Here is an 18,512-nt window from a genome sequence, read left to right as displayed (position 1 = left end):
CCACAATGCGATAAAATCAAATTGCTGGTTATTTATGATCCTGAATGCAAAACAACATTTTTACGATATATGACACAGACTTGTTGGAATTCTTCATATTTCAATCTGTTGTTATTCATATGGGTGTAACCCCTTTGGGGTTTAGAGAGCATGGCCCTTTAAATCTTTTTCCCGGGGTGAAGGGGAGAGTAATAAAAAGGAGGGAAACTCCAGGGCACAGGACTGGAGCTCCAGGGAAGGGGAGAGGCAGCCGGCAGACCCTGGAGAAGTGAAGCAGGGAGAAACTGCCTGACGCCTGAGAAGGACAGCCCAGGACAGGAGCCAGGAGGGGCACTGTGCCAGGGGGCAATCGCCCGAGCAGGACAGGCTGGAGCTGGACCCAGCATCACGGCTGCCCAGAGCTGCGTGGGGCTGTGAGTACTGGGGCTTGTGACTCTGCATTGGGAACAAGGAGGGAGGTTGTAGCTAGTTAAGTAGGGAGGTGGTCGCTCTGGGGGGCTTTGCAGAGAGCGGCAGAAGAGGGCACCGGAGGGGTTTGTTGAGGAAAGTTCACTGGCGCCAAAGATGACCAGGAGCACACAAGACTCACCACTGGACTGGTACTTTGCTCAGGACTCCTGAACTCTGTGTGCAGACACATTGCTCAGTGTCTGCCCTGTCAGACTGTGCTACCACTGGGCCCGTGGGGCCTTGGTTTGAATGCAGCCCTGTTTTACTGCTCCAGCTATATTTCTCCTTGTTGTTTTTCTCCTCTCATCCCTCTGTAAATAAATACTTCGCTTTGTTATATCCATTGTACTTTTCCTGTGGGTGTGTGTGTTCACTCTGGGGGGGTTGGAACAGGTGCCCCTGGGGTGGAAGGGATTTCTCCTGCTGCGTTCCTGCGCGCGCTGTCTCTTGGCCAGAGCTGCTTGCAGAGCAGACTCCATCTTGGCCACCAGGGCACTAAATTTACACGGGAAGCCACCAGACACCAATTTATCCATAAATTCCTTTATTAAATGAAAAGGCCAAATAGCATTTTGCACAATTGTTCTAAACATGCGGACCCACCTAAAAATAAGCAGTCACTACCCACAAACAGTAAAAAAAAATATTTTTAAGCATTTGATCAAGGTCCTTACAAAGGGGCTAAACCCAGGGGTGATTAGACCCATATTGGTCAGCTCCAATACGTTTGTGAGGGTAGTAGCAAGAAGCCCTTAAGAGTTGACTTTTTATACCTTTTAACAAACAAGGGATGTTATTCTGACTTCAGCTAAAAAAAACTTGAGACAAAGCATCCTTATTTCCAGTTTTAAGAGAGAGAAGATTTACAACCTCCTTTCTTTCCAAGACCTTTCCTTCCTATCTCTTCCCCTTCTTCTTGCTTTCCTTTACTCTAGGGTTCATGTAGGCCCTGATATCTGAGATAACACTGGTATGTGGAGTGGGAAGGGACATGCTGGCTCATTTTAAGACCAACTCTTTTTGTGTTATTTAAAATAATTTGCATCCACGCCAATCTATCAGAGGCCTTCTTTTGAGAAACTGCCCTTTATTTCATTAGTTATTCTTTGAACCAGAAATCCTCACTATTTCATTCCTTCTGGCCTTCTAACATATTATTTTCAAGGCCTTCCTTCTGCTGGCTAGTCAGGGCCTCTCTTTACAACACATATTTCTTTAACCAAGCTTACACTAACTCTAATTCTTTAACTTCATATTTATCCTACAAGAGTCATACAGTTTCAGGCCAGAAGAGACCACCACATCATCTTATCTGATCACATGCATATCACAGGCCATCACTCAGCACCGGCACATGAAACCAAACAACCAAAATCCGACTAAAATATCACAACCCTCAACATTATTGTGTGCCACAGGCAGCGAATAGGCAGCCAATAGGAGGGGTTGTTATATTAATTTAGTTGGAATATATGGGCCCAAAGAGTCAAAGATGTTTACATAACCCTATAATTAAAATTAAACAGTTTTTAAAATGTTCAAGCCTTGGTACACAGAGACCTCAGCCTGCTAAGCATTATGGCAAACTCACCATTAAACATCCCCTTAACTCTTTATTAAAGATTCAGAAAAGAAGGAAAACCAGTTAAAGTATTTTAAATGTAAAATATTAAATAAGGCTTTCATGCTAACAACATCCCTTGTTCCCTTTCCATTTAGCTATAACTTTAGAAGTAAAACTCCTTGTCTGACATTCTTTTAGATGGTACTGAAGATGGTAATAACTATTCTTTCGGGGAAAAGAGAATAAGTTCAGTTGAGGTGGGCTGGGACTATCATGGCTGCTGTTTTTAAAGTCTGATCCCATTTCCTAGAAACCAAACAAGACAAACACACACAAAAGTGGAGAGAGAAAAACAGCAAAGGGAGAAAATGCAGCTTCTCTCTGTGATGTTGACTCTCCCTTGCAATATTACTGCTGGAGAAACACAAGCCCAGCATGTGGTCTTATCGGCCACTTTCAGACAGGGCAAACTTGTACTAGGGTGTACTGTTTAGGTCACTGCTTTTAGCTGCCTCTTTCTGGTCATAGACTCACAGCAGTGTTGCAAAATATACAGTCTGGGCTGGCTAAGCCAGACTCTTATTAGACAGAAGGGAAAAGGAGAAGGAGAGAGATGGGAAAGAAGAGAAATAAGGCAGGGAAGGAAAATGGATGTAGAGAGGAGAAAAGGGGAGTTGCAAATTGTCACATCCCAGGTGGTGGTTGGGATTCAGCCAGAGTGCGGCGTCATCTGGATCCCTCTTTCTGGCTTGGTTTCATCAAGACTTCTCTCAGGTTCATGATGACAAAGGCCCAGCAATGTCACAGTGCATCCTAAAGTCCCAGGGGATTGTCAGGGTGGCTGCCATGATGGTGACACTCAGTTCCCCCTCCCCCCTCCCCACACTTCAGTCGGCATTTTTTGCTCTCACATTTCTCTCCAAAGCCTTTTTTTAAGGACCCCAAAAGGGACTGATGGGTAGAAAATTTCAGTCTTTAGTTATTTACTTATGTCCAGCATTTCTTAAGCCTATGGCCTAATATAGCTAAGCTAAAATCTTACAGGTTTCAGCCTGTGGGCCTTGCATTTCAGCCGAGCTTTATTTAGATACCTAATGCATACTTATCACTTCTAAATACTTATCAGTCTTATCCTTCTATAATCCAACAACTTAAATGTATTTAGCATACAATGGTTATATATAACATAGCATATGAGTTGATTAATGAATATTAAAATGAACTAATTGGCTACAGCTTCCCCCTTGACAGGGTGGTTATTATGAAACAAATGAAGCATAATAAGAACCCTGTCACGCACATATTACCTAATGATAAACAGCAACTGTAATTTGTATAACAATAAAACACATGTGTAACTTAAATCTATGTGTAACTTTATTGTTTTATACTTATTAGGAATTAGTTATTTCTCTAGGGATCATTTTAAGTGGTTGCTCTATTTTTTCCCTGGACATTGGTGCAGCTGCATATGGAGACTTTGGAACTTGATGTGGGTTTATGCAATACATATCCTCATAAATTGTTTAGTCTCTTACAGCAGTTCTAGTTGATACTGGTGAGTTCCCTGTAGATAAAAGGACCATGGAAATAGGTTGGACTGAACAAGACTGGGCTTAACCCTCTATTTACTTATGATTCTATTTTTTCTGTATAAAATAGTGTAAAAATAATACCCACAGTGAGGATACTATGGATAACAATCCCCTCCTTCCATCCAATTTCCATCCTTATAAGAGTGATGAATATTCCATTTGAGCTGCTACCCTGCAAATTGTATGTGCTTGTCTGCCTTATTCCTGTCATTACTGATTTCAATTTAATGTGAATTTCTTCTAACAACTCTTTTAGCTGTAAAATTAATGGTGGTATAAACACACAAAACATTGGAGTACTTTGTTTGATAAGATTTTGATAATCCAGGTTGCTAAGAATAACCATTTCATTTTCAAAAACTAGCACTGGGAATTATTGTTGTGTGCCTAAAAATTGTAGGTACTTGTGGCTTAAAACAAAAATCTGGATTTATGACCACACATCTAAATTGACCATAATAAAATTATTTGTGATTTGATACTACACAATACTGTTCCTATCTGTCATAGGTCTCCCTTTACATATGAGATCTCCATTTGGTTAGTTGCAACTGGACATGATTCTAAAGTTGTGTTGACTTGCAGTAGATTCATTTGGTGCCTTTCCAGCTGGCTACATCAGGGAAGTGTTACCTCAAACACATTGCACCTGCAGATCCAATGACGCTCCCACTGAGAGCAACAAGTCATCTGTGGGACTTTCCATGTTTGGGCATTGTGCTGATATATCACCAGCTGAAGTACTTTCATTCATTCTCTGTAGATGTTGTCTTTTAAGTGACCCATGGAATGGACAGAAGCAAATTGATTAAATACATGCTTATTTGGATCAAACATCAGTAATGATAATTTGAACGAGACATATAAGAATTTTGAAATATCACAAGTTTTCTTTATAGAACATGTCATGGTTTGGATGTGGTATCCCAGATTCCAAGTTTTTAATTGAACCAAATGATATTTTTTTTAACATTTAATTTGACATTTGACTTTTTCTTCTCTGTGTTTTCGAATACTGATTTAAAATCTATTACCATTAATTAATTCTGGTACTTTTCTTAATTTGAAAAATTATAAGGTATTATCAATAGCGTTGATTACATATTCACCATAAGCTGAACAAATTATTTCTTTTCCAAAATAGTTATTTTTCCTAATCATTATTATATTGTATTTTATCAATTGATTCATCTGATTTTGAGTTTTATTAAACAATTTGGTTATTTCATGCATGAAAATCATTCTTGAGTTGCTAAATCATGCATTTCTTTCAACATTGGGTCAATTACTTGATTAGTTTCTTCCTCAACCACATAATGGATATGTCTCTTGACTTTTTCAGCATCGACCTTATTTCATATTGACATTCCTGTACCAAATAAACCTGTACAATTGTTAACATTTGAAAAGGATTAAGCCCTCGTTTTCTTCTGGGAACAGAAAGGCTGTTTTTTATATCGATACCTAGATAGGCAATATTTTGTACTTGTTGCTTATAAAAAGTAAGTTTACTTATAAGGAGTACTAGGAGTACTGAAATGAAAAATCCAACTTTAGTATCCTTACAAGAACTGAATTTATTCATTGGCAATTAGATAGATTTCCCACATCAGTGATATGCATAAATTGCACTTGTTTAATTAGTACCCCTGGTATAGACATGGCAGTAAGAACACTAGCAAGGCCTTCTTGTAGAACTGGACATTCCACAGGGTTCAGCAACCCATAGTCCTTTTTCACTACTATTGCCTGTACCTCTATTTTATTAATTTAAATTAATAAATTAAGTACTTTCATTCATTCTCTGTAGATGTTGTCTTTTAAGTGACCCATGGAATGGACAGAAGCGAATTGATTAAATACATGCTTATTTGGATCAAACATCAGTAATGATGTAATTTCCCTATTTCCCTATGTTAAGTTCTCCTCACACCTTCTATGGGTCATCTTAATTCTCACTTCAAAAAGTTTTTTTTCCTCCTGCTGATGATAGCTCATCTCAATTGATTAGACTTTTCCTGTTGTTATGCATACTTCCACCTTTTCATGTTCTCTGTATGTATAAATATCTCCTGTCCATGTGTTCCATTCTATGCATCCGAAGAAGTGAGCTGTAGCTCACGAAAGCTCATGCTAAAATAAATTTGTTAGTCTTTAAAGTGCCACAAGTACTCCTACTCTATTTTAAAATATTTGTTAATAACTGTTACACTACTCAAAGATAATTTGGATACAGGCTTCATATTCTCCTTTATTTTTATAGTCTAAGTTATATATGGTCAGTGCTCCATTTTGTTTACTGAGCTTCGGCATTTGGTTATGTTTTTCCATGATCCATATGGGATTTCATCAGTTGTTGGTGAAGATTTATCTTCAGTTGTAACATATGTTTTATATCCTCCCCACTCTGGATTACTTTTAAGAGAGTGAATTTTTTCCTTCAATTTAACAAAGTCATTTGATCATTTTTTCTATGTCAGATTCAAGAACAAGTTTCTCACCTATTACTCCTTTAACCTTTTGATTAAATTTGTTATGAGCGGTTGGAAAAACTGTTTGACCGACTAATTTTTTTTTGGAAAATAATGTACATACCTTCCTCCAAATTTCTGGACCTCCAATGGAAAATCCTTTCACAATACACAATCCTTCCACAATGCTCATCTTTCAATGCTAGATGTACCGCTATTTATACAGACTTGACATATGACTTTGCACCTTATGTATTTTTTAAAGTTGTACCATTAGTCCATGCGGTAAACAGTATTTTATCACAAGTCTTAGTTATAAATTGTTCTTGCGCGGATTGATATCCCATTCAAAGAAAATTTCAGTTGAAAGGTGTGGTGTAATCCCTTGTAGTCCTTGAGGACGGAGCTCGGCTGTTCTGAGTAGTGGTAGATGATAGAAAAAGGAGCAATGGTCTCAAGTTGCAGTGGTGGAGGTCTAGGTTGGATATTAGGAAACACTATTTCACTAGGAGGGTGTTAAAGCACTGGAATGGGTTACCTAGGGAGGTGGTAGAATCTCCATCCTTAGAAGCTTGACAAAGCCCTGGCTGGGATGATTTAGTTAGTGTTGGTCCTGTTCTGAGCAGGGGGGTGGACTAGATACCTCCTGAGATCTCTTCTAACCCTAATCTTCTATGATTCTATGCTTCTATCTTGGCTTATTCGTTCTCGTGCCCAGATCACTCTTATCATTGGATCCTGAGCCTCAAGAGGCAAATTTGAGGCTAGTCCCAAAATAATTCTCATTTGCCTTGGAGGTTCTTGTTTTACTGGAACAGTCTGGTTGTTTTGTTTGAAGTGCAGCATTACAGCAGTATTGCAGCATCAGCGTTGTTATGACATGCATTTTTTTTCCTTTTCCCTCTTCTAGGCTATCTGTTTCTAATCCTCCACTTCCTCTTTTGCAGTACACGTCTGTAGTTCCTCTGCCTGTGGAAATATATTTCTTGTATGGTACAATCTTAAGTGATTAGCATGATAGAAGGTATTCACCTTTCTTTTCTCTTTTGTGATCCTAATTCTATATACAGAGAGGATCTGAGTTCATCCATAATATAGTGTGACCCAGTTCATTGGTTACAGAAATTGCATTCTGGTACAACATATGATAGGAGTATCATCTGATTTCCATTTTTCCAAGTGCTCTCTCTTTTGCCTTTATCAAAGTAGCCTTTTGTCTTTTGTTTGGATTTTCCCAATTTAACAGCTACTGGAAAGTGAATCTGCTTAAATGAGTGTAGATAGGTCTCCAGTTTGACTCCCTCTAGCTGTGTGCCACTGGCATGCCTCAAGAGATGCTGCAGCATTCACATGGTTAGCCCAGTCATTACCTCAATGGTTGTATGGCCTGTGGAGGGAGTTAGATTTGCCCTGAGTGTCATTAAAATGAGTGGAATTAGAGTGTCCCCACTGCATTCTGTTGGAATCTACCTGATTCTGCAGCATTAGTCTGATGGTGCAATTTGTTCACTTTATCATCCCTGATGATTTAGGCCTATTTGGAATGTGCAATTTTTTTGCACTCCCAAGAACTGCAAACCCATTTGGAAGACTTGCCCAGTAAAATGTGTTCCTTTGTCTGGCTCTGCCCAAGTGTGGAGTCTCCAGCGAGAGAAGACTAGTTCCACTAAGATTGTTGTTGTAGCTAAAGCAGCATTGCCTTAAGGGGAATTGATCCACCTATTTAGAGAGTGGATCAACAATAAGGCTACATTTTAGTCACAGATGTTTTTAGTAAAAGTCATGGACAGGTCACGGGCAGTAAAAAAAATTCACAGACTGTGACCTGTCCATGGCTTGTATTATATACCCCAGACTAAATCTTGTGGGGTGACAGTCCGTAGGGCACCGCGGGTGCTCAGGTGGGAACAGCCTGGGAACCCCGGTGGTTCTGGGCAGGGCAATTAGTGGGGCTGGTAGGCTCCCTACCCAGCTCATTGTGATGCTCCCTGGAAGCGGTGACATGACCCTCCCTCCACACACTGCCCCTAACCCAAGTGCCATCTGCACAGCTCCCATTGACAGCTGCAGTCACTTACCATTGGACAATATAGATCACATGACCAGAGCTGAGCATAGAATGAGGCACAGCCACAAAGTGTTTCTAGATGGAGCAGGCCAAGTAGAAGGTTCTAAGGGTTATTAAAGGTCATTAGCAAAAAGCCAAGGGGTTCCACTATGGCACAATGACAAAAAGCTCATTAGGGAAGGTCATAGCTCTTAAGTAAACAACTGGAGTGAGCATGTGGGAAACGTAGGCAACATCCAAGGATGAGTTAATGCATGACAGTGAGCATATGTTATCTAAGGTTAAGAATAGATCGTATAAAAGCTCTGAAGGCTAGGGCAGTATAAAGGGCAGACCATCGACAGGCAGAAGACAAGCAGGTGCTGGCCAGAAGAGCTGCTGGAAAGAAGTTAAAAGCTGCCGAGAGACCTGACCACAGACAGAGGAGCAGAGCTGATTGGCCAGAGCTGACTAGGGAGAAGCAGAAGCTGCAAGCAGCATACAGCAACAAGCAAATAATACGGCAAAGCCAAAGGGCAGAGTAAGCCTGCTAGTTTTTAATTATAGTATTTCATAAATGTCAAGAACTGTTGTCTGTGATTTGTTATGGCCTGGCCTTCTGTAGCAAAGTGCACCACTTAGAATTATTTAAACTGTGCGCTCTTGTGGTCTAGCTGTTCTTTAATTTACAATAAGAGAATTTTAGATTACACTGTAGTAGGGATTATTAGATACATTAATAAAAAGATACTTTGCTTTGAAAAGAATATTGCCTGTGTCAGAAGGTTACATACATGTCCTCCAAGTATTTTCCATTATTACCCTGGACTGGAGGCCCATATCTTGGGAAAGACAAACCAAGAGGGTGATTGGCAGGTTATTTAGGGGTACCCAAAGCCTATCTTTCAGGGTTACAGCATCATTATAGATGTGTATCCTGACATCCACTGAAAAGAACAGGGCCAGCTGTGTTCCACAATGCTTCTCTTCTGGGTCAATTCCTTGTGTATGCTCTCTTGAGACGATCTGTCAGAGAACAATGCCAATGACAACACTGGACTGGGCTGATTTTCTTTGGTTATAATTAACTTTAAAATAATTGGAGCTGTGTGAATGTACAATGTCTCTGTTCTTTTGCAGCAAAAGGGAAATGCATTACTAATATGGCTAGAATTTGAAATTCAAAAGGAGTTGAGTGTCTGGAAGAAAAATAGGTTGGCTTGAAAATCCCAGGATGATCTATCTATCTGTCTTCTGCTGTCTCTCTTCTATCTGTCTGGCTTCTATTTATCTATATTGTATCATCTATATCTTCTATCTATGTGTCTATTTATATTTCTTTATAATTAACTTTAAAAGAATTGAACGTGTGTGAATGTGGACATTCTCTGTTCTTTTGTAGCAATAGGGCAATAAATTACTAATATGGCTAGAATTTTCTGCAGAACCATGAGAGTTGGGTGCCCAAATCTGATTGAAATTCAAAAGCAGTTGGGTGTCTGAAAAAAAAAATTGGCTACCTTCTATATCCCAGGATCTCGCTCTCTCTTTCTGTCTCCCTCTCTCTTTTCTATCTCTCTATCTTCAATCTGTCTATTTTCTATTGTAGACAATACTTTTAGTTTATTGTTCATTTATTGCATTATGTTATAATTAACTAACATATTATGTCATATATTATCACTGTATGCTAAATAGAGTTAAATTGTAGGATTATAGAAGGATAAGATTGATGAGCAGTTAGAAGGGATAATTATGTGTTAGGTATCAAAGTAAGTAGGGTTGAAACACAAGGCCTGTAGGCTCATGACTACAAGATTTTAGCTTAGCTATTTTAGGCCTTGGAGCTAAGAAATGCTGACATAAGTAAGTGACTGAAGAATAACCAGATGCCCTAAGATTATGGGGAAAGAGGAACCAAGTGGTAATATTGCGAAACATTATCTGGAAGATTAATTTTATCTGTTTCTGACATGTCTTAACTACAGGATACAGGTTGAGTGTCCATGCTAATGAGAATAAAGAGAACGTACACAACCTATAGAAATCAGGGTCCCTTTAGTTTCTAGGGGTCATCAGACCATATAAGGAAAAGGAGGGTTAACACTTTTATAGACATGCACAGAATGTAGGTATTGACAGACTCATTAGAAAATGAGGGTGCCAACAGCGGGAAAATTTAGCTCCCTATGGGAAATTCCAGCATGAATCATCCCTCTACTGATGATTAATCCATGAGAGACCCACCAGACCACAACACTATTGTTAAGACTGTGAGTATAACTATATTTGTAACTTCTGCATAAGTCTGTATAGGATTTCTATATGCTTTGGTAATCATAGCTTTAATTGTAATTTTAACATACTTGTAAAAGAGACTGGACCTTGTACTTGTGAATGTCTGTGTTGTCACTACCCTTGGTATTCATGTGTTCCTAGAGACTCTAAATCTGAAGCAAGTAGCAGAGGTGACTTTCATTCTGTTAAGCTTGAAAATGTAGCCACTAGAGTCATTACCACATTACAAAAATAACTTTAAATAAAATAAAAGACCTATCTATCTACCTACCTACCTATCTACCTACCTACCTATCCCCACACACTCTGAAATACTCTGAAATACATCTGGTACTGACCAAGGTCCATGGTAGCAGTCAGAGCTAGATGGACCTAGAGTCTGATCCAGTACTTCAGCACTTCCTATGTCACTATATTAAATGTTAATTTTCTCTTGTATACTTTAAGGCAACGAAGAATAAATTAGCTGAGCTTTTGGAAGTCCTGAAAGAGGTGAAGTTTTCCTTATTCACTGACAGAGGAATTTGAAATCACAGGTCATCTCACAGAGAAACAGGAAAGCAAAAATGGAAATATTTCATAAACACAAGGTATACCATTCCTCTTACATTTTGCAGTTTTGCTACCTATTGCTATTTGGAAATGCTGAAATGCTTCATCATATTTCATATTAAAGGTACATTCACAAACAGCTCATAAAGAGTTCATAAAGGATCAATAGGTTTTTAAATAAATGGCTAATCAATTATTATAGGATCCAGCAGCTCAACACATTATTTTAGTTATAGGGTATAAGCAACCATAATATATTTTACTGATGTGCTTATCACTGTCTATAATGCACACTGCTCCTGTCTTCAATGAGCTTATAACATCTATTAACCATTTACTAACTAATTATAATATGAAGGGTGACCAAGCAATTTCATCTCCAGCTTTTTTTGTGCATTTTTTTCTGAAGTTCATGTGTTCCATTTATTCAATGACAATGCCACATTGAATTATAGAATATCAAGGTTGGAAGGGACCTTAGGAGGTCATCTAGTCCAACCTCCTACTCAAAGCAGGACCAATCCCCAGACAAATTTTTACCCCAGTTCCCTAAATGGCCCCCTCAAGTATTGAGCTCACAATGCTGGGTTTAGCAGGCCAATGCTCAAACCACTGAGCTATCCCTCCCCCCATGCTTCATTGTAGCTATTGTGGCAGAGCTCTGACCTTACCCCTGTGGGTCCTGCACTTCTAGGCGGTTTATGCTAGCTTCAGTGACTCACTGTGACCCTCCACGTAGCCCTTCTCTCTCTAGGGCCAGGGTTACAGTCTACTGAGCCCTTTTAATCATAGGCCAGCGAGGCGGTTGGTGAGAGAACTCTCATAGTCTCTGTTGTCCCTGGGGGCTTATTTCAGAACAGTTTAGCCTCCTGTCCTGACAGGGGTCTGACTTCCCCTCCCAGGAGATGTTCCTGTAGTGGTGGGTTGGGGGGAACCTGGGCCCGCCCTCTATTCCGGGTTCCGGGCCAGGGACCCTAATGGTAGCAGCTGTTGGCAGCCAACCTTTCACTGCCAGAGTTGCTCCATTTCCCTGGGCCACTTCCCCACAGCTCTCCTGCTTCTCCCTTCTTCACCCTTACCTTAGGGCTCCTTTAACGACGGTTTGAAAGTGTCTTCATTAACCAGCCCTTCAGCTGCACTTCCTCTCCTCTGGCTCCCTGGCTCTCCCCTGCCTGACTGGAGTGAGCCCTTTTTATAGTAGCAGCAGGGCCTTAATTAGAGTTAGGTGGTCACATTAGCTTAATGGCCTCACCTGACTCTATGCAGGTTAACTAGAGTCAGGTGTTCTCATTAGCCTGGAGCAGCCCCTGCTCTGGTCAGTCAGGGAACAGAAAACTGTTAATCCAGTGGCCAGTATATCTGCCTTCTGCTATTCTGCTGTACCCAATGGCCTGGGTCTATCACACTATATACACCCGATATAATACAAATTCAGATATAACACGGTAAAGCAGTGCTCCAGGGGGGCGGGGCTGTGCACTCTGGCGGATGAAAGCAAGTTCGATATAATGAAGTTTCACCTATAACGCAGTAAGATTTGTTGGCTCCCAAGGACAGCATCATATCAAGGTAGAGGTGTAATACAGACTCGGGGCCAATCTTGCTATATTTGGTGTCCCCTAAAATACATCTTAAACTCCGAACAGTAGGGTTCATTGTGACCAATACTTATTTCCCATTTACCCTCTGTGATGGGGTGTATCAACCCTGCACCAGCAACACAGGAGTTAAAAAAACTGTTTTGGGCCCAAGAGGTTCCACCTCCTCATCCTTGATGGCTTCCAATGAAGGGAGCATATAAAAGGAAGCAGCTTAGCTCACTCTGGGTTGGCTGAGGCTGGCTCAAGTTCTGGGAAGTGTTTTCAGCTGTTTTCATTGTAGTTGTAACTGTGTTGATCTTAGGATATTAGATTTTGAATGATTTCTTGCAACATGTGTTAACTCCTTATGCTTAACAAGCTGTTCCACCTTGTATTTAGCTGTGACACTCTGAGTACTGTTCCCAGATCTGAAGAAGAGCTCTGTGGAGCTTGAAAACTTGTCTCTCTTCTCAGCTGAAGTTGGGTCCAATAAAAGATACCTCCTCACCCACTTTATCTCTCTTTCGCCTCACAGATTTTCCCCCCCCCTGTTGTTCCAGTGTAGGAGAGATGTGTGAAATCTTTCCAAACAGGCTTTGGGTTCCACCTGGAATACGCTTTAATGGACTGTCTGGATCTCTGTACATTGTCCATCCCTGACAGATTTTTGAGAGATGATACATCCTCTTGACACTTTTTTCCCCAGGGTGAAGGTAAAATCAGAATTTCCCATGAACTCTCAGAAGGGGAAAAATTAGGAACAAGTAACAGAAAAGTGAGGGTGAAGAAATGCCTGGATAGCCTTGGGATTCCCTGTAATCTGGTAGGAGTCTATAAATGTTTTATTGAATTATAGAGGAACATACAGAACATTGACAATGGTAACAATTACTTATGCAGAGCTGGTGAAAATGTGTTCATCAAAAAGTTGTAAGGGTTTTTTGTTTGTTTTCTGGGTTTTTTCAAAGCTTTTAGAATAAAACAAACTGAATCCAATGGGACATAAGTGAATGGCTAAAATTAAGTGCATGGTTAAGTGCTTTGCTGATTTGGGATGGACTTAAATCCATGTTTAAATATAAATGATGGAAAGAACAGGTACTGAAAAATGAAAAAAACATTTTTGTTTTCATTTATGTTGAATTTTTTCACAATGTTTTTAAAACTTCAAACCTGATTTTTTCTGTTTCCTAAAACCACATATATAGTGGTATTGAGGTCTCTCTCTCTCTCTCTCCCTGTATATGTGTATATATATATATATACATCAGTTTATCAGTTTTGATTCTTAAACAATGATTTTTTCCAGGTTTTGGGGAAACTCCTAAAATATCAATTAAAAAATTCCTTTTAAACAAAAAGGTGATTTTATCATCAAAATCCCCCCACAAAACAAAAGAAAACAACAACCCTGTTGAAATATTTTCCAGCAGTCCTGATAATTAACAGTATTCATGCTACATGGATTACATAATTCATACAAATGTCATATATTATAGCAGCTATTGGAGTTATTCTTGTAGATGAAGAGGTAAAATCAGGCCTCATTACTGAACTCAGGAAAGCTTGTGAGTAAAGTTACTCATGGAAGTTTTCTCATTTAAACCAGTGTAAATAAATACACTTACATGGGTGAATGCTTACAGAATTGGGTCCTACAAGATATTCTTTTGAATTACATGATGGGGATATCCTAGGTGGGTAGATGTTTGCAGATACCATGAAAGTAATTTAGACGAGCAATGATGGTTCCTCAGTAATCCTAGTTTATACGTTGTCATCTCTTTTCCTTTCCTCAGGATGATGTGCCCAATATCGCCATCCTGGGAGCTGGTGGAGGTCTGCGTGCCATGATCGCCCTTCATGGAACCCTGCAGGAGCTACAAAAGCATGGTCTCTTGGACACCATCATGTACTTGTGTGGGGTCTCAGGTTCAACTTGGTAGGTGCATGTCAACAGTGAATGAAATTGTGTCCTTCTATAGAACTGACAGCCAGGGGAAACTACTGCTATTGTTATTATTAACAAAAGACATGCTGAGTACTTCATAACCAATAGTATCAGAGGGGTATCTAGTCTCTAAATCAACAAAAAAAACAACAAAACTCCCTTATATACTAAGAGAAAAGCGTTTTTTTGCAGCAGCGTGTGTGGTGGTGAATACAGTCCGGATGCAAGATGGAAATTTCAGGGGCAGTTTATATATATAAGCAAGCAAGAAGCTAGAGAGAAGGTTAGTAGTTCAATCAGGGAGGATGAGGCCCTGTTCTAGCACTTGAGTGAAAACCAAGGGAGGAGAAACTGGTTCTGTAGTTGGCAAGCCATTCACAGTCTTTGTTTAATCCTGAGCTGATGGTGTCAAATTTGCAGATGAACTGGAGCTCAGTCTGTCCAGTTCCTAAGGAGGTGAGAATACATGTGTTACCAGCACAATCTAGGGCACCCCACCCCATCTTTACCCTACCAAGGCTCAAGGCACAACCCAGTTAATTTAGTCACCCCACCCTTTCCCGGCATGGGCTCAGGGCATAAGGCACTCTTCCTTACCAGTCCTGGGCCCAGGACATAACCTTCTGGGGGTTCATGGGCTCTTTTACGAGTAAAAGAACCTTACACAGTAATATCCTTAACCTCTATTTATTAACAGTTACCAAAATAGAATACACGTGCAACACATACAATTCTCACTACTCCTAATAAGGCAGATAAACTTTACTCAATGGCCAATCAAGATTAGATCTTCCAGGGCTCCAGCTTCTGCACGGTATTTTTGCCAGGTGCTGAGGTCTGGAAGCTCTGATCTTGAGCTGTGTCCTGGAGTGAGGATTCAAAGAACTTCCCTTTGGATCTGAATTTATATAGTTAAAACTGGATTCTACTTAGCAATACCTTAATCAATCATTTTAAACTAAACAGTATTTTTCACCAATCCTAGCCCATTATGAAACAATTCTTTAACCAATCATACTCCAACACCTTAGCTGATTTAAATCTTGCAGAAATTATGTCTGCATTGGACAGAAACAATAAAATAATTACACAGGGACCATACAAACAATAGAGAAGTAGGAGCCATAAAGGCAAAACAATAGAACTATAGATTTAACCATCACAACTGTTGATAAGTGGTTTCTTTGCAAACAGAATACTATCAAACAAAGCTGTCTATAAACATCCTAAGATCTGTTTCTTTACCTGGTGATGGTGAGTACGATTAGGACAGGAGTGCCTTCTTAACAGCCTGATATTATATTGTTTTGACGCAAATTAGATGGGACGTGACTCCCTGCTTCTTAGCTCCTGGTGGCTGCTGTCCTCTTATGGCTGTTGCTTCTTACTGCAGAAAGGCCTTGGCCTACATACATTGCAATGTAAGTCCAGGCTAAAACTCAATACCTCTTCCATCTACCCACAAATCATGCAAATCCAGAGTTTAGATTCAGGGTCTCAGGACTCCATGAGGGTAGAGGGTCTTAGCCCTGAGTCAGGACAGGACCCAGGGTTCAAGATCTATTGCTTTGCAGTGTAGACACAGTCCCATTGGACTCATGCTCTGGGAGTCAACCAAAGATGTCCCAAAGGATGACTTCCTTTTTCCTATTGACAGTCAAATTTTCCCATACTGCACCACAAACAAAGGGCTAATGCAGCCACATTTTGGGAGGACTCTAGAAAGTCTGGGATATGGGTGGCAGAATATGGTCCTGCATTGCAATGATAGAACGATGAGTGAGAATATTCTAATAAATAACTTTGCAGATATTGAAATGGCTGTGGAAAATAGCCCACATCCTGTTCCCCTTACCATCTGTGTTTTGCCTCTGTAATAGGTGTATGTCATATCTCTACAAAAGTGGGGACTGGACAGAGAAATTGCAGGCCTTGGAGGAAAGTATGTGCACTAGACTTTCCAAATACACCTGGAGTGTCCCAAAGGCAACAAAAATGCTTCTCGAGGCAGCTAAAGATGAAAATTACTCCCTGACTGAGTTCTGGGCCTACACTGTGGTCTATGGAATGTTACATGACGTAGGTGAAAAACTTTCCTTTTTGAAACTTTCTAAGGTCCTTGTATGGCCCCAGTCACCAAAGTATCATGGCGTTTCATGATCTTTTAGTGTGTTTAGCCTCACTAAATGTCTGTGAAGTGGAGAAGTGTACAGAGGGGAAATTGAGGCACCGAGCACCCAAAGGCCAGATTTTAAAGGTATCACCTTGTGGGATGAGCATGCAGGCACCTAGCACCCATTGATTTCAATGGCATTTAGGTGCCTACATGCTTCTGAAAATCCCACAGGCTACCTAATTACCTTTAAAAAACTGGCCCTGCTTGATTTGCTCAAGACCACATAAGGTCTATACTGCATTGTAAATATGGGTCTGTGAGACCCAGGATGGTGTACCTGGCATTTCCAAGCCTGGGCTGGAGTGTCCACACTGCAGTGTAAACCTGGGCTTAAAAGTTACATCTACACTGCAAAGAATAACCTGTGATGCTGAGTCTCAGGGCAGGGATCAATTGACTTGGACTCATGGGGCTCAGGGTTCTGGGTTAAAAATAGTAACATAGGCCAGGGCTGGAGCTTGGGCTAGAGCGGGGCTCTGAAACCTGGTGATGGGGGCTGGTCTCGGACCCTGGGCTCCAGCCCACAGGAGAATGTCTATACTGCTGTTTTTAGCCCCACCACCCAAGCCCCATCACCCAAGTCAATTGACCCCAGGCTCTAAGTCTTGATGCTGTGGGTTTCGCTTTGCAGTGCAGATGTACCTACAGCTGCTGGACCTAGGTGTCACAGCCATGCTAATGTGGTCATATTGTACTACTCAACCTTCTGACTTGAGACTGCAGCTTGATTTGAGTCCACACAGCAAAACAAGAGGGCTTGGACCCGAGTCGCTGTGGGACACTGGCTCTGCCCACTCCTCAGTTAAAGACCTAAGACCTTGGGTCCTAAGTCCATGCTGAGCCAAGTCAGACTGATTTGTGTGTGCACAGAAATGGATCTTGGGCTTACACGTGAGTCAAACCCCGGGCTTAGTGTAGAGTGTAGACATACCCTCAGGGTGTCCTCAGGGGAAGTGAGGATTAAGTCTTAGGCTAATGGTTTGACCACTTAGTCATTGAGGAAGGTTTGGTCTCATAAAAAAATAAATGCTGAGTGGCGCCACTGAATTCTGCAGAGTTACTTGAGTTACTTCATGTATACCTCTGCTGGGTGACTGAGGACCCACTCCACATCTGTCTAGCTATCATCCCAGCATGTGGAAATGTGTTGGCTCCCTGAGCTCAGGCTTGGACTGAGCTGTCAGGGCAGGGACTATAAGCAATGTTACAATCATAGTTAAAAATTAGGAGTGTGTTTGTCTGAACCTATACAATCTTGTCTTTACAGCTGGACAAGGGACATTTGTCTGAGCAGCAGAGTGCTTCTGAGAATGGAAATAATCCCTACCCCATCTATGCAGCAGTGGATGAGCGAAGTTTTTCCAAAGTAACTGAATACTCTCCAGGTAAACACAAACAACCAGATCTACAGGAAATGTCAGTGTAAGGAAGCCTGTCATTTACTTCATCTACATGCAACTCCTCGTGGCAGCAGAGATGTAAAGTTGTCTTTAGAGCTGATTGAAAATGAAAAAAAATGTGAAAAAAAATTCAAAAAAATTAAATTGTTTTTGTTCAGCAGGATTATTAATGGGCCCCCTTTTCAGACTGCATGACATTTTCTGCGATATTTGTTTCCTTTGATTCCCCTAGACATTTTATCAAAAACATATTTTAATTTGATTTTCTTTAGCAAAAACCTTGATTTTCAGTAAGAAAAGAGTAAGTGAAACAAAACCTTAAAAAAATCTTAAAATATCAGTAAAACTATGGCAGAAATGTTCACAAAACATGGAAAATCCAGGTAACACCTACTACTGCTGAGAATAAGTTTTGTTCATGCAAAAAC

At 40.5% G+C, this 18,512-nt stretch overlaps 1 protein-coding gene across 1 annotated transcript in view; it reads left to right on the top strand.

Moving 5' to 3' along the window:
• The first annotated feature begins 244 nt into the window (after nt 1-244).
• Nucleotides 245-18,512, top strand: part of LOC120380930 (cytosolic phospholipase A2 gamma-like) — a 33,771-nt gene continuing 15,503 nt past the window's right edge. The window contains exons 1-6 of the mRNA XM_039498848.1: nt 245-413; nt 10,873-11,015; nt 13,264-13,380; nt 14,357-14,499; nt 16,389-16,587; nt 17,952-18,069. Coding sequence (XP_039354782.1) covers nt 10,992-11,015; nt 13,264-13,380; nt 14,357-14,499; nt 16,389-16,587; nt 17,952-18,069 — 601 coding nt within the window. The 5' untranslated portion in view covers nt 245-413; nt 10,873-10,991. The remainder of the gene's footprint in view (nt 414-10,872; nt 11,016-13,263; nt 13,381-14,356; nt 14,500-16,388; nt 16,588-17,951; nt 18,070-18,512) is intronic.

The sequence above is a fragment of the Mauremys reevesii genome, linkage group 13 (assembly GCF_016161935.1).
Source record: "Mauremys reevesii isolate NIE-2019 linkage group 13, ASM1616193v1, whole genome shotgun sequence".
Classification (NCBI taxonomy): domain Eukaryota; kingdom Metazoa; phylum Chordata; order Testudines; family Geoemydidae; genus Mauremys; species Mauremys reevesii.
This window is presented reverse-complemented; position numbering and strand designations above follow the sequence as displayed.